General features: G+C 32.5%; 2 protein-coding genes across 2 annotated transcripts; one reads left to right on the top strand and one right to left on the bottom strand.

The window, feature by feature from the left end:
• The first annotated feature begins 914 nt into the window (after positions 1-914).
• On the top strand, positions 915-1,352 carry LOC129962133 (uncharacterized). Its single transcript, XM_056075875.1, has one exon. It carries the CDS (start codon positions 915-917, stop codon positions 1,350-1,352), a length of 438 nt encoding a protein of 145 aa, XP_055931850.1.
• A 460-nt stretch (positions 1,353-1,812) lies between these two features.
• Positions 1,813-13,308, bottom strand: LOC129962124 (uncharacterized). Its single transcript, XM_056075866.1, has 4 exons — positions 13,176-13,308; positions 12,775-13,116; positions 12,134-12,271; positions 1,813-2,048 (listed from the first exon to the last, which is right to left on the bottom strand). The coding sequence occupies exons 1-4, from the start codon at positions 13,306-13,308 to the stop codon at positions 1,813-1,815; spliced, it is 849 nt and encodes a 282-aa protein (XP_055931841.1).
• Positions 13,309-15,486: the final 2,178 nt, after the last annotated feature.

Raw genomic sequence — 15,486 nt, 5'->3', positions numbered from 1 at the left:
TAAGTTTTAGAAAGTATATTCACTTTATTTTCTTCTTTATAAACAGACATTAAGAATTTATTACAAATAATTTTAAGCAACTATTTTAAGTTTTCATGTGAATATGGATGCTTTGAAAACAAAACGAAAATCGTTAAGAACTTCGTTTACGGCTACGGCGAACAAGTTGAAGGAATGTTTGGCGAAGAAAGACGCCAAGGATGGCGATAAGCTGCGCACAACTTCAGCTTAATTTCAGCAGTACTCTCGAGGAGTTACGACTACTGCTCGTGGAGTTACGACTACTGCTCCTAGAGTTACGACTACTGCTCCTGGAGTTACGAGTACTGCTCCTGGAGTTACGAGTACTGCTCCTGGAATTACGAGTACTGCTCCTGGAGTTACGACTACTGCTCCTAGAGTTACGACTACTGCTCCTAGAGTTACGACTACTGCTCCTAGAGTTACGACTACTGCTCCTGGAGTTACGAGTACTGCTCCTGGAGTTACGAGTACTGCTCCTGGAGTTACGAGTACTGCTCCTGGAATTACGAGTACTGCTCCTGGAGTTACGACTACTGCTCCTAGAGTTACGACTACTGCTCCTAGAGTTACGACTACTGCTCCTGGAGTTACGACCAATGCTCGTGGAGTTACGACTACTGCTCGTGGAATTACGACTACTGCCTAGAATATATGATAGGAAATTGCTTTCTGAGCTTGCTTCCAGAGGAATAAAACTTACAGATGTTGGAAGAGATTCACCACCTATACGAGTTCTTCTGGGAGCTGATATACTTGGAAGCATTTTGACTGGTAGAATAGAAGTATTATCTTCAGGAGTATCTGCAGTTGAGACCTTGCTGGGTTGGACAATTTTAGGACTGGGGAAGAAAAATGAAGTTGTTAACCTAGACACATTAAGCTTACAAAATATGGACGTGCCTAAAATGTGGGACTTGGAAGTTTTGGGCATTACAGATCCCATAGAGAAGATAAATGAAAGCCTTCTTGAAGAAGAAACTTTGACCCATTTTAAGGAAAGAATTAGGATCTGTGAAAATCAAAGATATGAAGTGGCTTTACCATGGCTAGCTGGACATCCTGCTCTATATGATAAATACGACGCAGTAGAATCCAGACTTCGTACAGCAACTAAGCGTTTGATAAACGAAAATTACTTTGAAGCCTACGATAACGTATTTAAACAGTGGGAGGCAGAAGGTATTATAGAAGCTGTTCCAATAGATCAGCTTGCCAAGGAAGTCCATTACCTACCTCACAGACCCGTCATTAAGCCATCAAGCAATACCAAAGGTTCGCCCAGTTTTCGACGCTTCGTTCAAAAAACCAGGATTTGCCTCCTTGAATGAATGCTTAAGTGTGGGCCCAAGTCTTATACATAAAATACTGCCTTTACTATTAAAATTCTGTTCTGGTGCCATAGGTGTAATTTCAGATGCGAAACGGGGATTTCTACAGATACGTTTGAGAACTGAAGAAGAATAGAGATGTCCTAAGATTTTTATGGTGGGAGAAAACTGGATGCTCGGAAATAAGAATTTATCGTCATTGTCGAGTAGTCTTCGGCGTTTCCTCCCGCCCTTTTCTGCTGAATGCCACTATAAGTTACCATCTAGAACGAGAAAAATTCCAGACAGAAAGCCTCAGGAAGACAATTGGTCATTTAAAAGAAGGATTCTACGTGGACAATTTAGTTACGAGTGTTAATGACGCTACAGAACTGGAACAACTGAAATCGCAATCCATACAAATAATGAAAGTAGACGCATTTGAATTGCGCTGATGGGCTTCTAATAACTCTAAGGAAAATCAAGATAAGCAAATGGTACTTGGCCTGAGTTGGGATGTAGTCAGCGTCGAACTCTCTTGCAAGCTACCAGCAAATATAGATTGCACCCAAGAAAAGCCAGTTACAAAAAGGGTATTGCTATCTGTGATCAACAGTGTATACGATCCGATTGGCTTTACGGCTCCAGCTTTATTGTTACCAAAATTACTTATGCAAGAAGCTTGTAGAGGAAAAATAGGCTGGGACGAGGTGTTGCCTGTAGAACTTGAACATAAATATAGACTCCGGGAGAAATCGTCATAGTTGAATCAAAGAACCCAAACCGAATTAATTGGTATTTGGCTCAAGCGATCGAATTGTTTCCAGGTAAGGACGGCGTGGAGCGTGTGGCTAAATTACGACTAGCCAGTGGTGAGATCATACGACCGCTTCAACGAATTTATCCTTTGGAGCTCAGCGCTAGAGACCATCTCATCGAGGACAACCAAGGAACTGTTAATAATTTTTATTTTTGTAATGTCATATATAAGATTTTGTGTTTGTAATGCAAGTGTGTAATAATTTGTTTATGTTTTGTATTGCTTTAAAGTGTTTGTCTGCAATACAAAAGGTGGGAGGATGTTGCCACTCATTTTATATTTCGCACTTCCTGTTGTCTTTTCTAATTATGTAACTTGTTATTCAGCTAGCGATACTGGCAACGGAAGAGAAATTAGTGTAGAGTATCATCCATGTTTACGTTTTTTGATAGAGTTTCTGTACATAATGTAAAATAAATAGTTTATAGATAAAAGATCGTCTTCAGTCACAACACTTTCCTTAATTCCTCTACTATACTAGAAACAGACATGGCATCATTGGCTGGCTGAATTGAATTGCGCAGACGCCTTAAATAATTCTGTATAGTTTTAAGAGATATGAAGGCTTCCTTTTTAGGGAAAAAATTTCTATTATCTCGACATCCTACATCGTCATATAATAAACTGACAATTTTTGAAATGGGAAAGGAAAGTAATAAGAAAGATTTAATTAAATAGCATGACCTTTCCTTAATTGGATGATATTTGGTGTTCTTGTAACTGACTTGTTGGTTATGAATGGAATAATATGTAAACGATATCAAATTCTTCTGCTTACATACGCAAATCTTAATGGGTCAACTTATACTGAAAGGAATTACCCCGTTTTTATTTTTACATTTACCATTTCGCTCTGCCCTCGAATTAATCCTTGATGGATATGACGGTTGAAAACATTGACATGAATAATAATAGAATGTTTTCTCACAGCATATTTTTTTTACCAATTGATTTTTAAAAATAAATATGAGTACCAATAGTTTCAGATTCTAAAAAAATTCTAAAACTTGTCCCCTAATTAAAGGAATAAGTTTTGATGTTTTTAACATCATGAACAACATTAAGATGTTTATTTAAATTCTATACACTAACATAAGCTTTAATACATTCTGTACACAAATACGATTCATTCTTCTTGTTATCGGTACAATTTTTTTTTTTTTTTTTTTTGTTCGTTAAATATTTATTACTGCTATAAAATCTACCACACTCTAGACACAACTGGAGAGAATTTATCACACATTTATCAGTTAAATGTTGATTATTTAAAGTTGTCTCGACTGGCACTAAACATAATTTGGGCTTTTTTACAATTTCTGCATGAAAACTAATACTAGCCTCCAATAAATTATTACAATTGCTTTTTGTCAGAGTTAAAACATTACAAACCTTTGGTTTACAGCGTTTTAAATGATTTGCAAAAGAGGAAATTGAGGAATAAGATTTTAAGCATACCTCACATTCTTTAGGATAAGCACTCTTAATGTGATAAAATAAAAACTCTCTTTCAACAAATATAAAATAATTTGAAAAATTATAAGAATTTCTTTGTCATTCTCAATTCCTAATGTTTATCTTGAGATAAGTGTAAAAACTAATTATAATTTTATCATCGGTATTATCATTTGACACCATAGATGCCTGCTTTTGAATGGCAAATGTTGTCAAAGGCAACCAATTATGTGAAATAATGAAATACACTGCAAATAACTGTCAAATTCTAAATTTTTAAAAATTACTTAAAGCAATCTTGAAAAAAAATGATAATCTAAAATACATGACAGTAAATATATGATAGGCTCAGAGGTCTGAAGCAGATTAAATCATAAAAGAAAAAGACTTTACTTATTTACAATAGATCAAAATTTATAACAATTAATAAAAAAACATCTAAACTTTTTCATAGTTATTGTTAACTGATACATTAATAGCCCAATAAAATAATAAATTAACAGAATCTACAAATATTATATATTCATTCAAAAATATTATAATAGAACTGAATAGTTAAGATTTAAAAATATTATATTTAACTGTATTAAGTGTGACACTCATAAATATGAGACAACATTCAGTCACACAGCCCGATACTATAATTATTTCCATATTTTAGCCTATGTGCAAACATTGTTTTGGAAATCAATTTAAAATCATAAACAACTGAGAAAATTTACTGAATTTCATTTTTAAACATCTCAAATAATGTTCTTGAAAGGTCAATGTGTGAGACCGAAGAAAAAAAGGAAAAGTACAGAGGGATGGAAAAACAAATATGTAAAAAATTTTTTGCTTTCTGATGACTGATCAACGAAAAGGAAATAAAGAACTGGGAGCATGTAGATTGTTTCAAGCATGGTAAAAGTGAATTTTAGTGTGCACCCAGCTGCGCCAACAATGCCAAGTCGCCAATAAAGATGGCGGACAAAATAAACAAATACTTCCGCGGAACAGTTACGGTTACCATTTTCCGCCATCTAATTAGAACTTTTTACTGATAAGTATTTTTTTTTTTTTTTCATACTGCCCGGTACCGGGCAGAATTTTTTAACTTAAAAAAAAACCTCCTACGGCTTCGCTAGCAGCGGGAGCGAGAACCTGGTAGCTTCGCTAGCACATTGAACATTAAGACTGTGTGGATATCAGAAACAGTACATAACCAAAAGAAAAGAAAAAGCGGAGAAATAAGCAATCGAAACATTCTCCATACAAAATTTCAAACAAACATACTTTTCTCAACTTCATCAACTCGTAAAAAAATATATTCCACTCACCCTTCATCCATTCTGCTGGTTCGATATCAAACCATTCTCAATACAAAATTTCAAATCAGCCTCCTTTCCTAACTTCATCAACTCGTAAAATATATATACGTATATATATGCATATTTAACTCACCCTTCATCCATTCTACAGGTTCGAAATACTCCCGACATAACAAATTATAAAGGGAACCAACCATTATAACACCAAAAGAATTACGAGAATTGCGAAGCTGTTTTTTTAACTGTCTTTTAAAGCTGTCTTTTAAAATGAGGATGCAAACGATTTTTTTAAAGCGCATACTGACAATTAAAAATTGCAAAAGAATAAATACTTTCTGTTCGTATTCACATTAAAAAAAGAAAGAAGAAAATAACTTTTAATTATAAGCTTAACTTTCTTTATTTAATAAATTTTAATTATAATAAAGAACAAAATTAAAATCTTTAATCAATATTTTTTGAATATTTTTAATTTAACATTTTTCATAATGTAATTGTAGTTTATGTACAACTCAACCATTGCAAAAAGTAGTACACAAAACAGCAGTGCTATAAGAGGGATCCGATGGGTTGCAATATTGACGACAACCAGCTGGTGCACACTAATATTCACTTAGACCTATTTGATTTATGAATCAGTTATCTTTCTTCATTAGCAATACTGAAACACTTCATAATTGATATTGAAAATACTAATATAAGAGTTGATATATCTTTCACTAAAATGTAATAAGCATGGATAAATTCTGACCATCTTATTCGATACTATTAATGCATTAATCATCGTAAGTTTAAATATCAGTAATTGAAAATGATTAAAATAAATTACAACATTCAGAAAATATTCTAGTATATGGATTAGAATATTTACTTAAACGCATGCAATCTTATCAATCAGATAAGAGTCGATTTCTTTTCAATCAAATTTAAATTCAGTTCCCACCAATAATGAAATGATTCATGCTATATTTTATAACATTTCATGTGAAATAAGGAATTGACATAACAAAAAATACTAAAACAAACACACACACACAAAAAAAAAACAAATGTGAAATAAATAAGAGATAATATCAATATAGACACTCAAACTTCAGCAGCGCTCACACTTTGTTGGGACAAAATTCATAACTAAAGTCGCAACAAAATTCGTAACTATTCACATGATAGAGTATCTCAAACATCTGACGGAATTGTTTCACTTCTGGTTTAATATTTTTTACGTTGAAGATTTAATTTTTAGCATTTTTAGCATCTACTCAGCATTTTATTTAACGATGTTAATTAGCATTTGAATTTATTTTTTATTGTAATGGCTTGAGAAGAATATATAAAAAAAATTTTTTTTTAATTATTTCAATTGCTTTAGATGTTTAATTAAATCCCAAATCTCAGTTTTTGAAATAACTATAGTTATCACTTTGTTTTGTAGCATTTTTATTGATACGTAAACTTGTCTTGTTTAAAAGTAACTGAAGCACTGCTTCAATTACTTGGTTGAAACCTCACTGCTGTCTGAGATGGTGCATTACTCTGCAAATTTCTTTTCTATAACATTGCGGAGATGTTTGATTCTTAATTATCTGGATGAAAAGACCCTTCTAAACTGTAAATCTTCTATAAAAGTAAGTCTTGTGTCAAGAATTTTCAAATATCTGACACTCCCATTAAGTCACCGTAGCCTTCTAACGAATTTAATGCAGCTGAATTTCGGTCCCTTTTAAAAGCAGGACGAAACTTATTTTGGAAAGGAATTCGTAAAAAAAAGCTACCTTAACTTCACACGAGAAGGAAATCTTCGCCAGCCCTCTATACATGGAGGACATTTAAGGAAATAAAGTTTGATATCTGGAAACTAAATTTTACAGGCCGGGGAGAAGATTTCGACGATTTAATTTGAGATAGAAATTTTGATACTCAGTTTATTCCAATTTAATTTATAATCAAGTGATTAATTCAAACAAAAAATAACTCATAGTCAATTAATTTTAACTATTTAATGAAAATAAAAATAAATTTCTTGAATGGTAGACTGTTTAATTTCTTTAAAAAAAATTAATGAATAAAACATGCAAAAAAAAGGCATAGATCGTCAAAGAAACAATTGGATGTCGATGTTTAATCAAAAATATTTAAAATGTTTAACATCTATTTTGATAATACTTTATCTATTAAATTATTGTAGACCAGAAACAAAGTTTTTAAAACTAAAAATTTCAGCAAACTCCATTAATTCAGAGCAATAACTTTCGATGATAATCAATTAATATTTTTGATTATACTAATAATTATATGTATCATTTGAATACTTGTTTTGTATTCGAATAACTCTTTAAAAAGAAACATCAAACATTTTCTTACATCGGTAAACATTAATTACCGATTGTTGCAATATTTGTTATGAAATATCGTGGAAAATAAAGGTTAGCATATAAAAGTGTAACCTGCAACATATTTTAAAACTCCCCAAATAAATAAATGCTTCAATTCTATTTTTCCAATAATTTTTAAAAACCAAGTTTTTGCTTCAGAAATATACAAAATCTATTTTGGAATTGCCCCAAAATTAGGACATTTACATTTGTGACTTTTTTGAGGAGGGCGGTTTTTATTTATTTAAACATTACATTTAAACATTATTAAACAGTAAACATTTTATTTAAACATTACAATGTCTTTCAGATAATCGGGTAAAAGGTAATTTTAAAATAAAGGTAAAAGTACGGAAAGTTTGCAAAATAATCTGCCAAATTGGACTTAAGAATACTAGTAAACTATATAGACAGTGCCCTGTCTAATAAAAAAAAAACATTATTTTAAATTAAATCTTATATGGAAATTAAATAAGCCAGCAGCAGTGATCTTCACAAAACTTCATCATTATGGTATAATATGGGAGTTATCCCTTTCCCTATTCCCACATAAAATTGCGGGTCTTGGATAAAGGCTTGTATCTTTGTTATAACATGCGCAAAGAACGGTTCTGAAATATAAATCTTTGGCTTAAATTTAGTGTTTTTACTGAATTTCTTGTGTGATTTTCGACGGTTTATTTAGAAGGATTACTCCAAAGCATGCCGTTAATAGAAACCGAAAATCAAATTTGTGTTTTAGACGAATTTTTCCCCCAATCCATTGAAAACAAAATTTCAAACAAAACTACATTTGTAGTCAAAAATTCATAGAGCAAATAGAGTTTACATGCTTGCGAAAATTCTATTTCTAATATACGGAACAACAGACGGTCAACCCCTTGACTGATTTGGTTCCGAATGTGATAGATATCTATGAATAACATGTTAAATCTATGTACCAAATTTTATCCATCTAGCTCTATTCCTTTTATCATGTTAATTTATATTCGCACAGCTAGACAGATAGACTATGTCTGAATGGATTTTGATCAAAATTTGGTAGAAAACAAATTTGGTGTAAATACCATAAACCAAATTTCATTTATCAAGCTCAAAGCGCTATTGAGTTATTTCTTTAATGAGAAAACAAAAAACAAAACAAAACAAAAGCAAATTTTTTTTATTTAAAAAATAAATAAAAATTTTATTGTTTTTTTTAAAGTTGGCTATTTGTTTATTGCTAGTTTTTAAAACCTGATTTCGTAGGATTTTGTTTATGTTTGTGATGTACAAAGAATTATATTTTAGAGGTTTTATATAAAACCTTATTATCTAATTCCTTACGCTTTTTTACTTAACGTGTTCACCTGTACTCAAGCAGAACTACAGACGTCCTAAGAATGGATTTTGTTTAAAATTTTAATGAAATCTTCAAATTTAGTATAAAATCATGCACTAAATTTCGTATATGTAGCTCAAATCGTTTTTCAGTTATCATGTTCTAAAAAACATGTTTTGAAACTCGGAAAGATCTGAAACGTAGACAGTAATTAAAATCATGACTTTCAATTTACTTAAACTTTAATTTATTAATTATTCGAGAATCCATGCTCAGGAAGTCTGTATGGCTATCAGAGGCGGCGGCATAGATTTGCCGACGAGGGGGGGGGAATGACAAATCCGACAGGGGGGCAAGCACAATTTCTCTTATTTAGCTTCAAAATAACTCATAATAATTAATGTTACATTTAATTAAAGAAAATTAAGTATTATTTAACTTCTTTTTTATTCAGATGTTGATCCTTTCTTTTATTGTTGAAACTTTACAAAGGTATTTGTAAAAAAATATTCTCAGTTTCTTTTACTGACCATCAAAAAATTGTCAATATTTGAGTCTTTTTCTTCATGAGACTTTTGAGATTTAATTTCTCTAAGATCTAATTTTAGGGAAAATATAGTCATATTCCATTCTAGTTTGTAGTATATAAACACAGATTGCACCAGAATGACGTATCATGCCAAATGAACACATGCATACTCTTACTATCTTATATCAGCTATATAAAATCAATCTATATAAAATGAAAGTTGAAACAAAAAGTTTTATAAAAAAAAACTTTTTTAGAAATCCAGAATAATAAATAAAAAATATTTGATGTTTTCGTCAAAAATCGACTTTTCTGCATAGTCCCCTACCTAAAATATTTGTTAAATAAGGATTGCAACAACGAGCTGGAATTAAGATGTGCTTCGAATCCGAGGAGAATAAGTAGGCGGAGTCAACAAAAATTTACTATAGTTCGGACATATAGAATGCGGAAAAGATACAATGATGTTGTTTTTAAGAAGGCCGGGCCTATCTTCATTTTTAGGCATGCGTTCTTATGGTTAAATACTTTCTTAATTCGAAGTTATTTCAAGCCTATATTTCTCCCAAAAGATGAGTTTTATCCCCTTGCATGCATTGGTTTTTCTTAATCCCTTCGTATGCAATGGCGAGTCTAACTCGCGTATGGAATTGTTTACTTCTTAATTTTAAATCTACAATTAAGTGGAAGTATTAAGTAATTTAAAATGCAAAAACCACTTGAAAACACGTCATTACCTCAAATGGCCTTATTTTATACTAGGGATTAAAATAACAATAATTGTCCCAGATAAGATTTGCCATCTAATTAGGAAGTGAAGTAAATTAGTATATCAAGGGGTTAATGTGTTATTTATGAATATTGTATGAAAAATTATTTTAATCATCTTTTTATCAAGACATCTTTATTCAAAGTCTATTAAAAATTTAAAAGCATCTGAAATTATATAGTTTTAGCCACGAATAGTAATTGAAATAAAAATATATATAAACAACACGTTCCCCGATTACATATAATATTGAATGGAGAATCTGAAGAATTTAGGAAGTAATTTATTTAACAAATTTAGTGCATACTTGGATAAACTCTTTTAGTGCAGCTTAAAAGCTACCATACCACAATTTTTTTTTTATCGTCAACTGCAGTCGGTAATATTTCTTTTGGGTAATAATTGTACACTGATAAATCAGATTGCAAAAGAAAACAGATATTTTACTGTTAAATAAACTTAATTTACAATTATGCAACTTATTTACTCTATGATTTATAATGAATTCACGTAATTTGGATACCGCAAAGTAAAAAACCCAAAGTGAGTTTTTAGCATGCATATGCACAAGAATGTCAAAAGAAAAGAGTGTTTAATTAAATTTAATTTAACTATTAACTAGATTTTAGTCAGAAAATTCCCATAGTGAAATAAATAAAATAAATTTATCAATTCTTTACCGATTAAGTAACAATTACATGAATAAGATGACGATTCATTTTAGAACTTGGATTTGAATTATGAATTATGGAAAACAACTCTTTCCACCTATTCATGAATAATATAAAAGCACCAACTTCTCTATTAATTCCACTGACAAGTAATCGAAGTGCCCGTTGAAAACAATTTTTTTCCATCATTTATGATGAAATCTTAACCGAAGGACAAAGATTAGTTCGAAAAAATTTGTCGTCTTATTCTTTTGCCAGATTATTGATTATTCTGCTAAATATAGTATAAATTATATGCTGAATGAACATTTTGACATTTAAATAAAATGACTGAGAATTTGGACTCGTCGACATTCATTCGCATTGAATTCTCAGTCAACTGATCAACATTTTTTGATAAATTGGGACCTGTCTTATATTTTATTCACATGTCGTCTTGTCGGTTATATTGCCAAAAGTAGTACAAGTTAAAATATTGATGAACGACATTTGAATCAAATGCCTGGAAATCTGTGGATATATTCTTCAACATACATCACATTTAATTCATAGTTGGCCACCCAAAAGTGAGTGGCAGAATTTGGAATCTTATTCACTTGTTTTATATATTGCCAAATCTAGTGCAAATTATAAGCCAAGTGAATGACATTTCAATCAAATGTCTGAAAATTTGCAATTTAACATCTTCGCAATTCACCGCATTGAATTCATAGTCGACCGACCAAAAATTGCTATCAAAATGAGAATATCAACTTGTCGACATCTTATGAACTTGTAACCTTGTCGGTTATATTGTCAAAAGTAGTAAAAATTATAAGCTTAATGAAAGACATTTGAATCAGGTGTCTGAAAATCTACGAACATAACGTCTTCGATATCCATTGCACATTGCATTCAGTTCTTAGTTCAGCTATCAAAATTTGTCCTCAAAATATGGCATATTACTGACCTACTGCCCTATCGATTATTTTGCCAAATATAGCCAAAACACTTTAACCATTACTTAGATATTTTTACGTTAAAGATTTTTTACTGTTTACAATATATTAACTTTAAGGTGAACTTTGAATAATCATATTCGATAATGCGCAACTCTCTACAACCATCCTGAAATGAAGAACACTTCTGCAGACGAAACTCTCAATTTCTCGCCGACGGGGGAGGGGGGAGGCAAGAGGCTGCAATTTTTTTAAAGTTAAAATTGCAAAATTAAAAAAAATATTTTAATTAGTAAGAATATTAGAGTGAAAATCGATAAAATTTCTCCAATTACAATAAATGAAGAAAAATATTCTTTAGTCCTCATAAGGTTTAAATACTCAGCGACCCTGTTTTCAGTACTCATATTTGTGGGTGTGATGGGTTTTAATGCATCAATCCACTTGGATTACTTGGATCAGTCCACTTTTTATTCTTGATTAATAAATGATGATTCTGATAATTTTTACAAATGAGAGTTCAATGATGAAGAAGGAATTTATATTACATGAGGATGTACAGTTGATGTTGTTCAAAGGATCTTTCCCACCGCAGGTTCAAAGGATCTTTCCGGTCTCACCCTTCTCGGCGGACGTCCGTTTCTCCCTAGTGAACTCTGCCTTCCGACTGCTGGTATCACCGGAAGAACGCAGTGCGCCTTCTCGTGGAGTTAATTTACCACTTTGCTCGGCCATCGACATGTGAGGTCCTCCGAACTCTGAAACACACAAATGAAGAAGAGAGAGAAAAAAAGAGAGAGGATATTGAAGATAAAGGATAGGAATAAAAAGAAACAAAAAAAAGGTAATGATGAAAAAAAAAAGAAATGTATTGATCTCAAGTTGCAACTGTATCAGTCCAGGGCTTCATGTGATCAGCTGAAGTGGAAGTTGCCTGAGGCCCTTCATGAGATCCCACTTTAGCTACATCGTCGCTACATTTGGCTTTATCTTCACCACTTTGTAAGGTCCAAGGAACTTAGACTTAGCTTCAGACCTCCTTCTAACTGGGTTCTTTTAATTGCTACCAAGTCGTTCATTTTATAGGGTGGGGCAATTCTACGATGTTTATTATATTGCCGTCGGTTCTCTTCTTGCAGTTTGAATATATTTGCTTTGACCTCCTCTCGAATTGTTCCTTTTTCTTGAATCATGGCGTGCAAGAATTCTTGATCTAGGATTTTTTTTATTCTTAGGTCCGTTTTTTTTCGCATCTTCATACCTGTCATCAACTCAAAGAGAGTGAATTTGGTGGATCTGCTGATAGTGCTGTTAATGATTCTTTGAACGTTTGGTACGAACTTGAGCCACTTGGCAGAATCATCTATTGACAGTTTTGCAAGCACTGGAATAAGTATTCTATGCATCCTTTCTATTTGGCCGTTTGCTATTGGCACTCCTGTTGTTATTCGTATATGTTGAATCCCTTCGTCCTTGCAGTAGTCCTCAAAGTCTTTAGAAGTGAAGGCAGAACCTTTGTCGGAAATAATTCTCGAAGGATGTCCGAAGACAGCTTGTTGTATCTTGAGTTTTTGCAGTGCCTCTGCTGCTGATGTTGATTTGACTGGATAGAACCAAACGAATTTGGTGAAGGCATCTACTACTGTAAATATGTGTTGATACCTCTTGCTTGTAAGGGACCAATAAAATCTATATGGTATGTGCTCAAAGGAGTATTGTCCTTTGGAATTGGATTCAAAAGACCTTCTCCTTTGCCTCGTTTTCTATTACAGAGGATGCAATCAACACAATTCATAAGGACTTTTTCTATTTTCCTTTTAGCTTTCGAGATAGGAAAGTCTCTTTTCAGCAAATCTTCAGTTTTCTGCAAAGCAAAGGTCCTTTGTTGTGGATCCTGCGAATGATCTCTAGTTCCATCGCTTCCGGTACAACGATGAGTTCACGTCCATCCACTTGTACGTACAAGACATCTTCTTTTATATGGTAATCATCTCTGATTCCTTTCTCGACCAGAGTTTTCAGCAATTGAATACGTTCGTCAGCTTCTTGTGCAGTTGCGATCTTAGATGTAATTTCGTTTTGGGAACGGCTGATCATGCACACTGCATTCCTGCTCAATGCATCTACATGCTACATTTGTTGACCTTCTCTGTGGACTACTTCGCACTCGAACTCCTCCAGAAATAATGCCCATCTGGCTATCTTATGCTCCAGGTCTTTCTTTTCCATCGTCTTTGGAATGCATCACAGTCGGTGACTATTTTAAATTTTGCTTCCAAGTGATAACTTCGAAATTTCTTCAATGCTTCTATAATCGCTAGCACCTCTAGCTCATAACTTGATAGTTTTTCTTGCTGTGTTGATGTCTTTCTACTCATATAATGAATGGGATGTAGTTGTCCATCATCTGAGCGTTGTAATAAAACTGCTCCGAATCCATGGCTACTAGCATCCGTATGTAATTCAAGAGGTTTCCCTTGCTAGAAAATGTGGAGTACGGAACTTTGACCCGAAAGTTCATTCAGACGTTGAAATGCCTGTTTTTGTAATGGTCCAAATTCAAATTCTACACCGCTACGAAGTAAATCACTTAATAGGTTTGCAAGTTTTGAATAATTTGGCACAAATTTTCTGAAATATCCTGTGAGACCTAAGAAGCTTTGCATTTATTTAATATTCTTATGTTCATGAAATTTTGAACGGCAATCGTTTTATTTGATGAAGGGCGAATTGTGCCCTCTTCAATAACATAGCCTAAAAATTCAATTTTTCGTTTTAAAAATTGGCACTTTTTAAAATTAATTACTAATCCATATTCGGAAGCTACTTTTAAAACACGTTTAAAATTTTCCAAACCCTCTGTTTCATTGCGTGAAGGTATAATGAAATCATCCATATAAATTGCAATTGTACTATCCCTAGTTAGATCCTTGAAAACATGATATATGAATTTTAAGAACACACTAGGACTGGTGGGCAAACCAAATGGAGTCTGAAAATTCAAATAAAACCTGCATGACAAATGAATGCCAAATATTTGGTACATTTTTCCTCAACTGGGACATGAAAAAACCCATTTTTTAAATCTAAAGTTGAGAAAACTTTCGCCTCTCCTAAATGATCGAGAACACTCCTCCACTTGAGACATAGGAAAAGAATCCTTAACTACTTTTTTGTTCAGTTGTCAGAAATCCACGCATAACCTATGTGTACCATCTCGCTTTTTGCATAACAAAATTGGGGACGCTTATTCAGAACAAGAATGTTTGATTATACCCATTTTTAACTATTCATCTATTTGTTTATCGATAATTTTTTGCTCAGCGGACGGTGATCTTCTAGACCGTTGCCGTACTGGAATATCGTCTTTCAGTACAACATTTAGGCGTAAATCAGTCTCTCGAGATTTTTTAGATGGTTCATAATTTTTTATCAATTGCAAAACCTGATCACGCAAACTATCATCAAAAATATGTCTAACGTCGAGTAATTAATTCATTCTCAATTGCCGCCGCAAAAAATGGAAGTTTACCCTCAATTGAATCTACCTGTCTATTTTCGGCGCTTGCCAATTCATTTTGCTGAATAAGATTCAGACATTTCGTCGGGAAAATTCCCTCCATTACTAACTGATCACTTATAACTGCCTCAATCTCAACGGGTTTACATTTTTCATTAAAAGCAAATGAAAAAGTTGCCGTTTGAACAGAAACTTCATTTCCAAAACAAGTTTTAACGTATATTTCCCGTTGTTTTTTTGTAAGGAAAAAATGATTTGTTCACTATTATAAGTTCACTTCCTGAATCTTTTAGAAATTTTATTTTTTTTCCCATCTACAAGAATATCAATATATTCTAGCGTATTTTTTGGTTTAGTTCCAATTCCCGATATAACAAATTTATTTCCTGTCTCACTTTCATTTGTAGATTTTTTAATCGTTTTGGACAGTTACGAGCGAAATGAAAGCTTTTC

The sequence above is a fragment of the Argiope bruennichi genome, chromosome 1, assembly GCF_947563725.1.
Source record: "Argiope bruennichi chromosome 1, qqArgBrue1.1, whole genome shotgun sequence".
Lineage (NCBI taxonomy): Eukaryota > Metazoa > Arthropoda > Arachnida > Araneae > Araneidae > Argiope > Argiope bruennichi.
The sequence above is the reverse complement of the archived record's forward strand: the minus strand, read 5'-3'. Positions and strand labels throughout refer to the sequence as shown.

Bases quoted from the DNA above. Each gene is read 5' to 3' on its own strand.
- LOC129962133 (XM_056075875.1), top strand. From the start codon at position 915: ATGGACGTGCCTAAAATGTGGGACTTGGAAGTTTTGGGCATTACAGAT.
- LOC129962124 (XM_056075866.1), bottom strand. From the start codon at position 13,308: ATGAATTGTGTTGATTGCATCCTCTGTAATAGAAAACGAGGCAAAGGA. The intron at 13,117-13,175 runs GTATCAACACAT...GGTTCTATCCAG, and splicing joins TGGTCCCTTACAAGCAAGAG to TCAAATCAACATCAGCAGCA. The intron at 2,049-12,133 runs GTGAGACCGGAA...CAAGTTCTACAG, and splicing joins ACGGACGTCCGCCGAGAAGG to GCAACACCTCGTCCCAGCCT.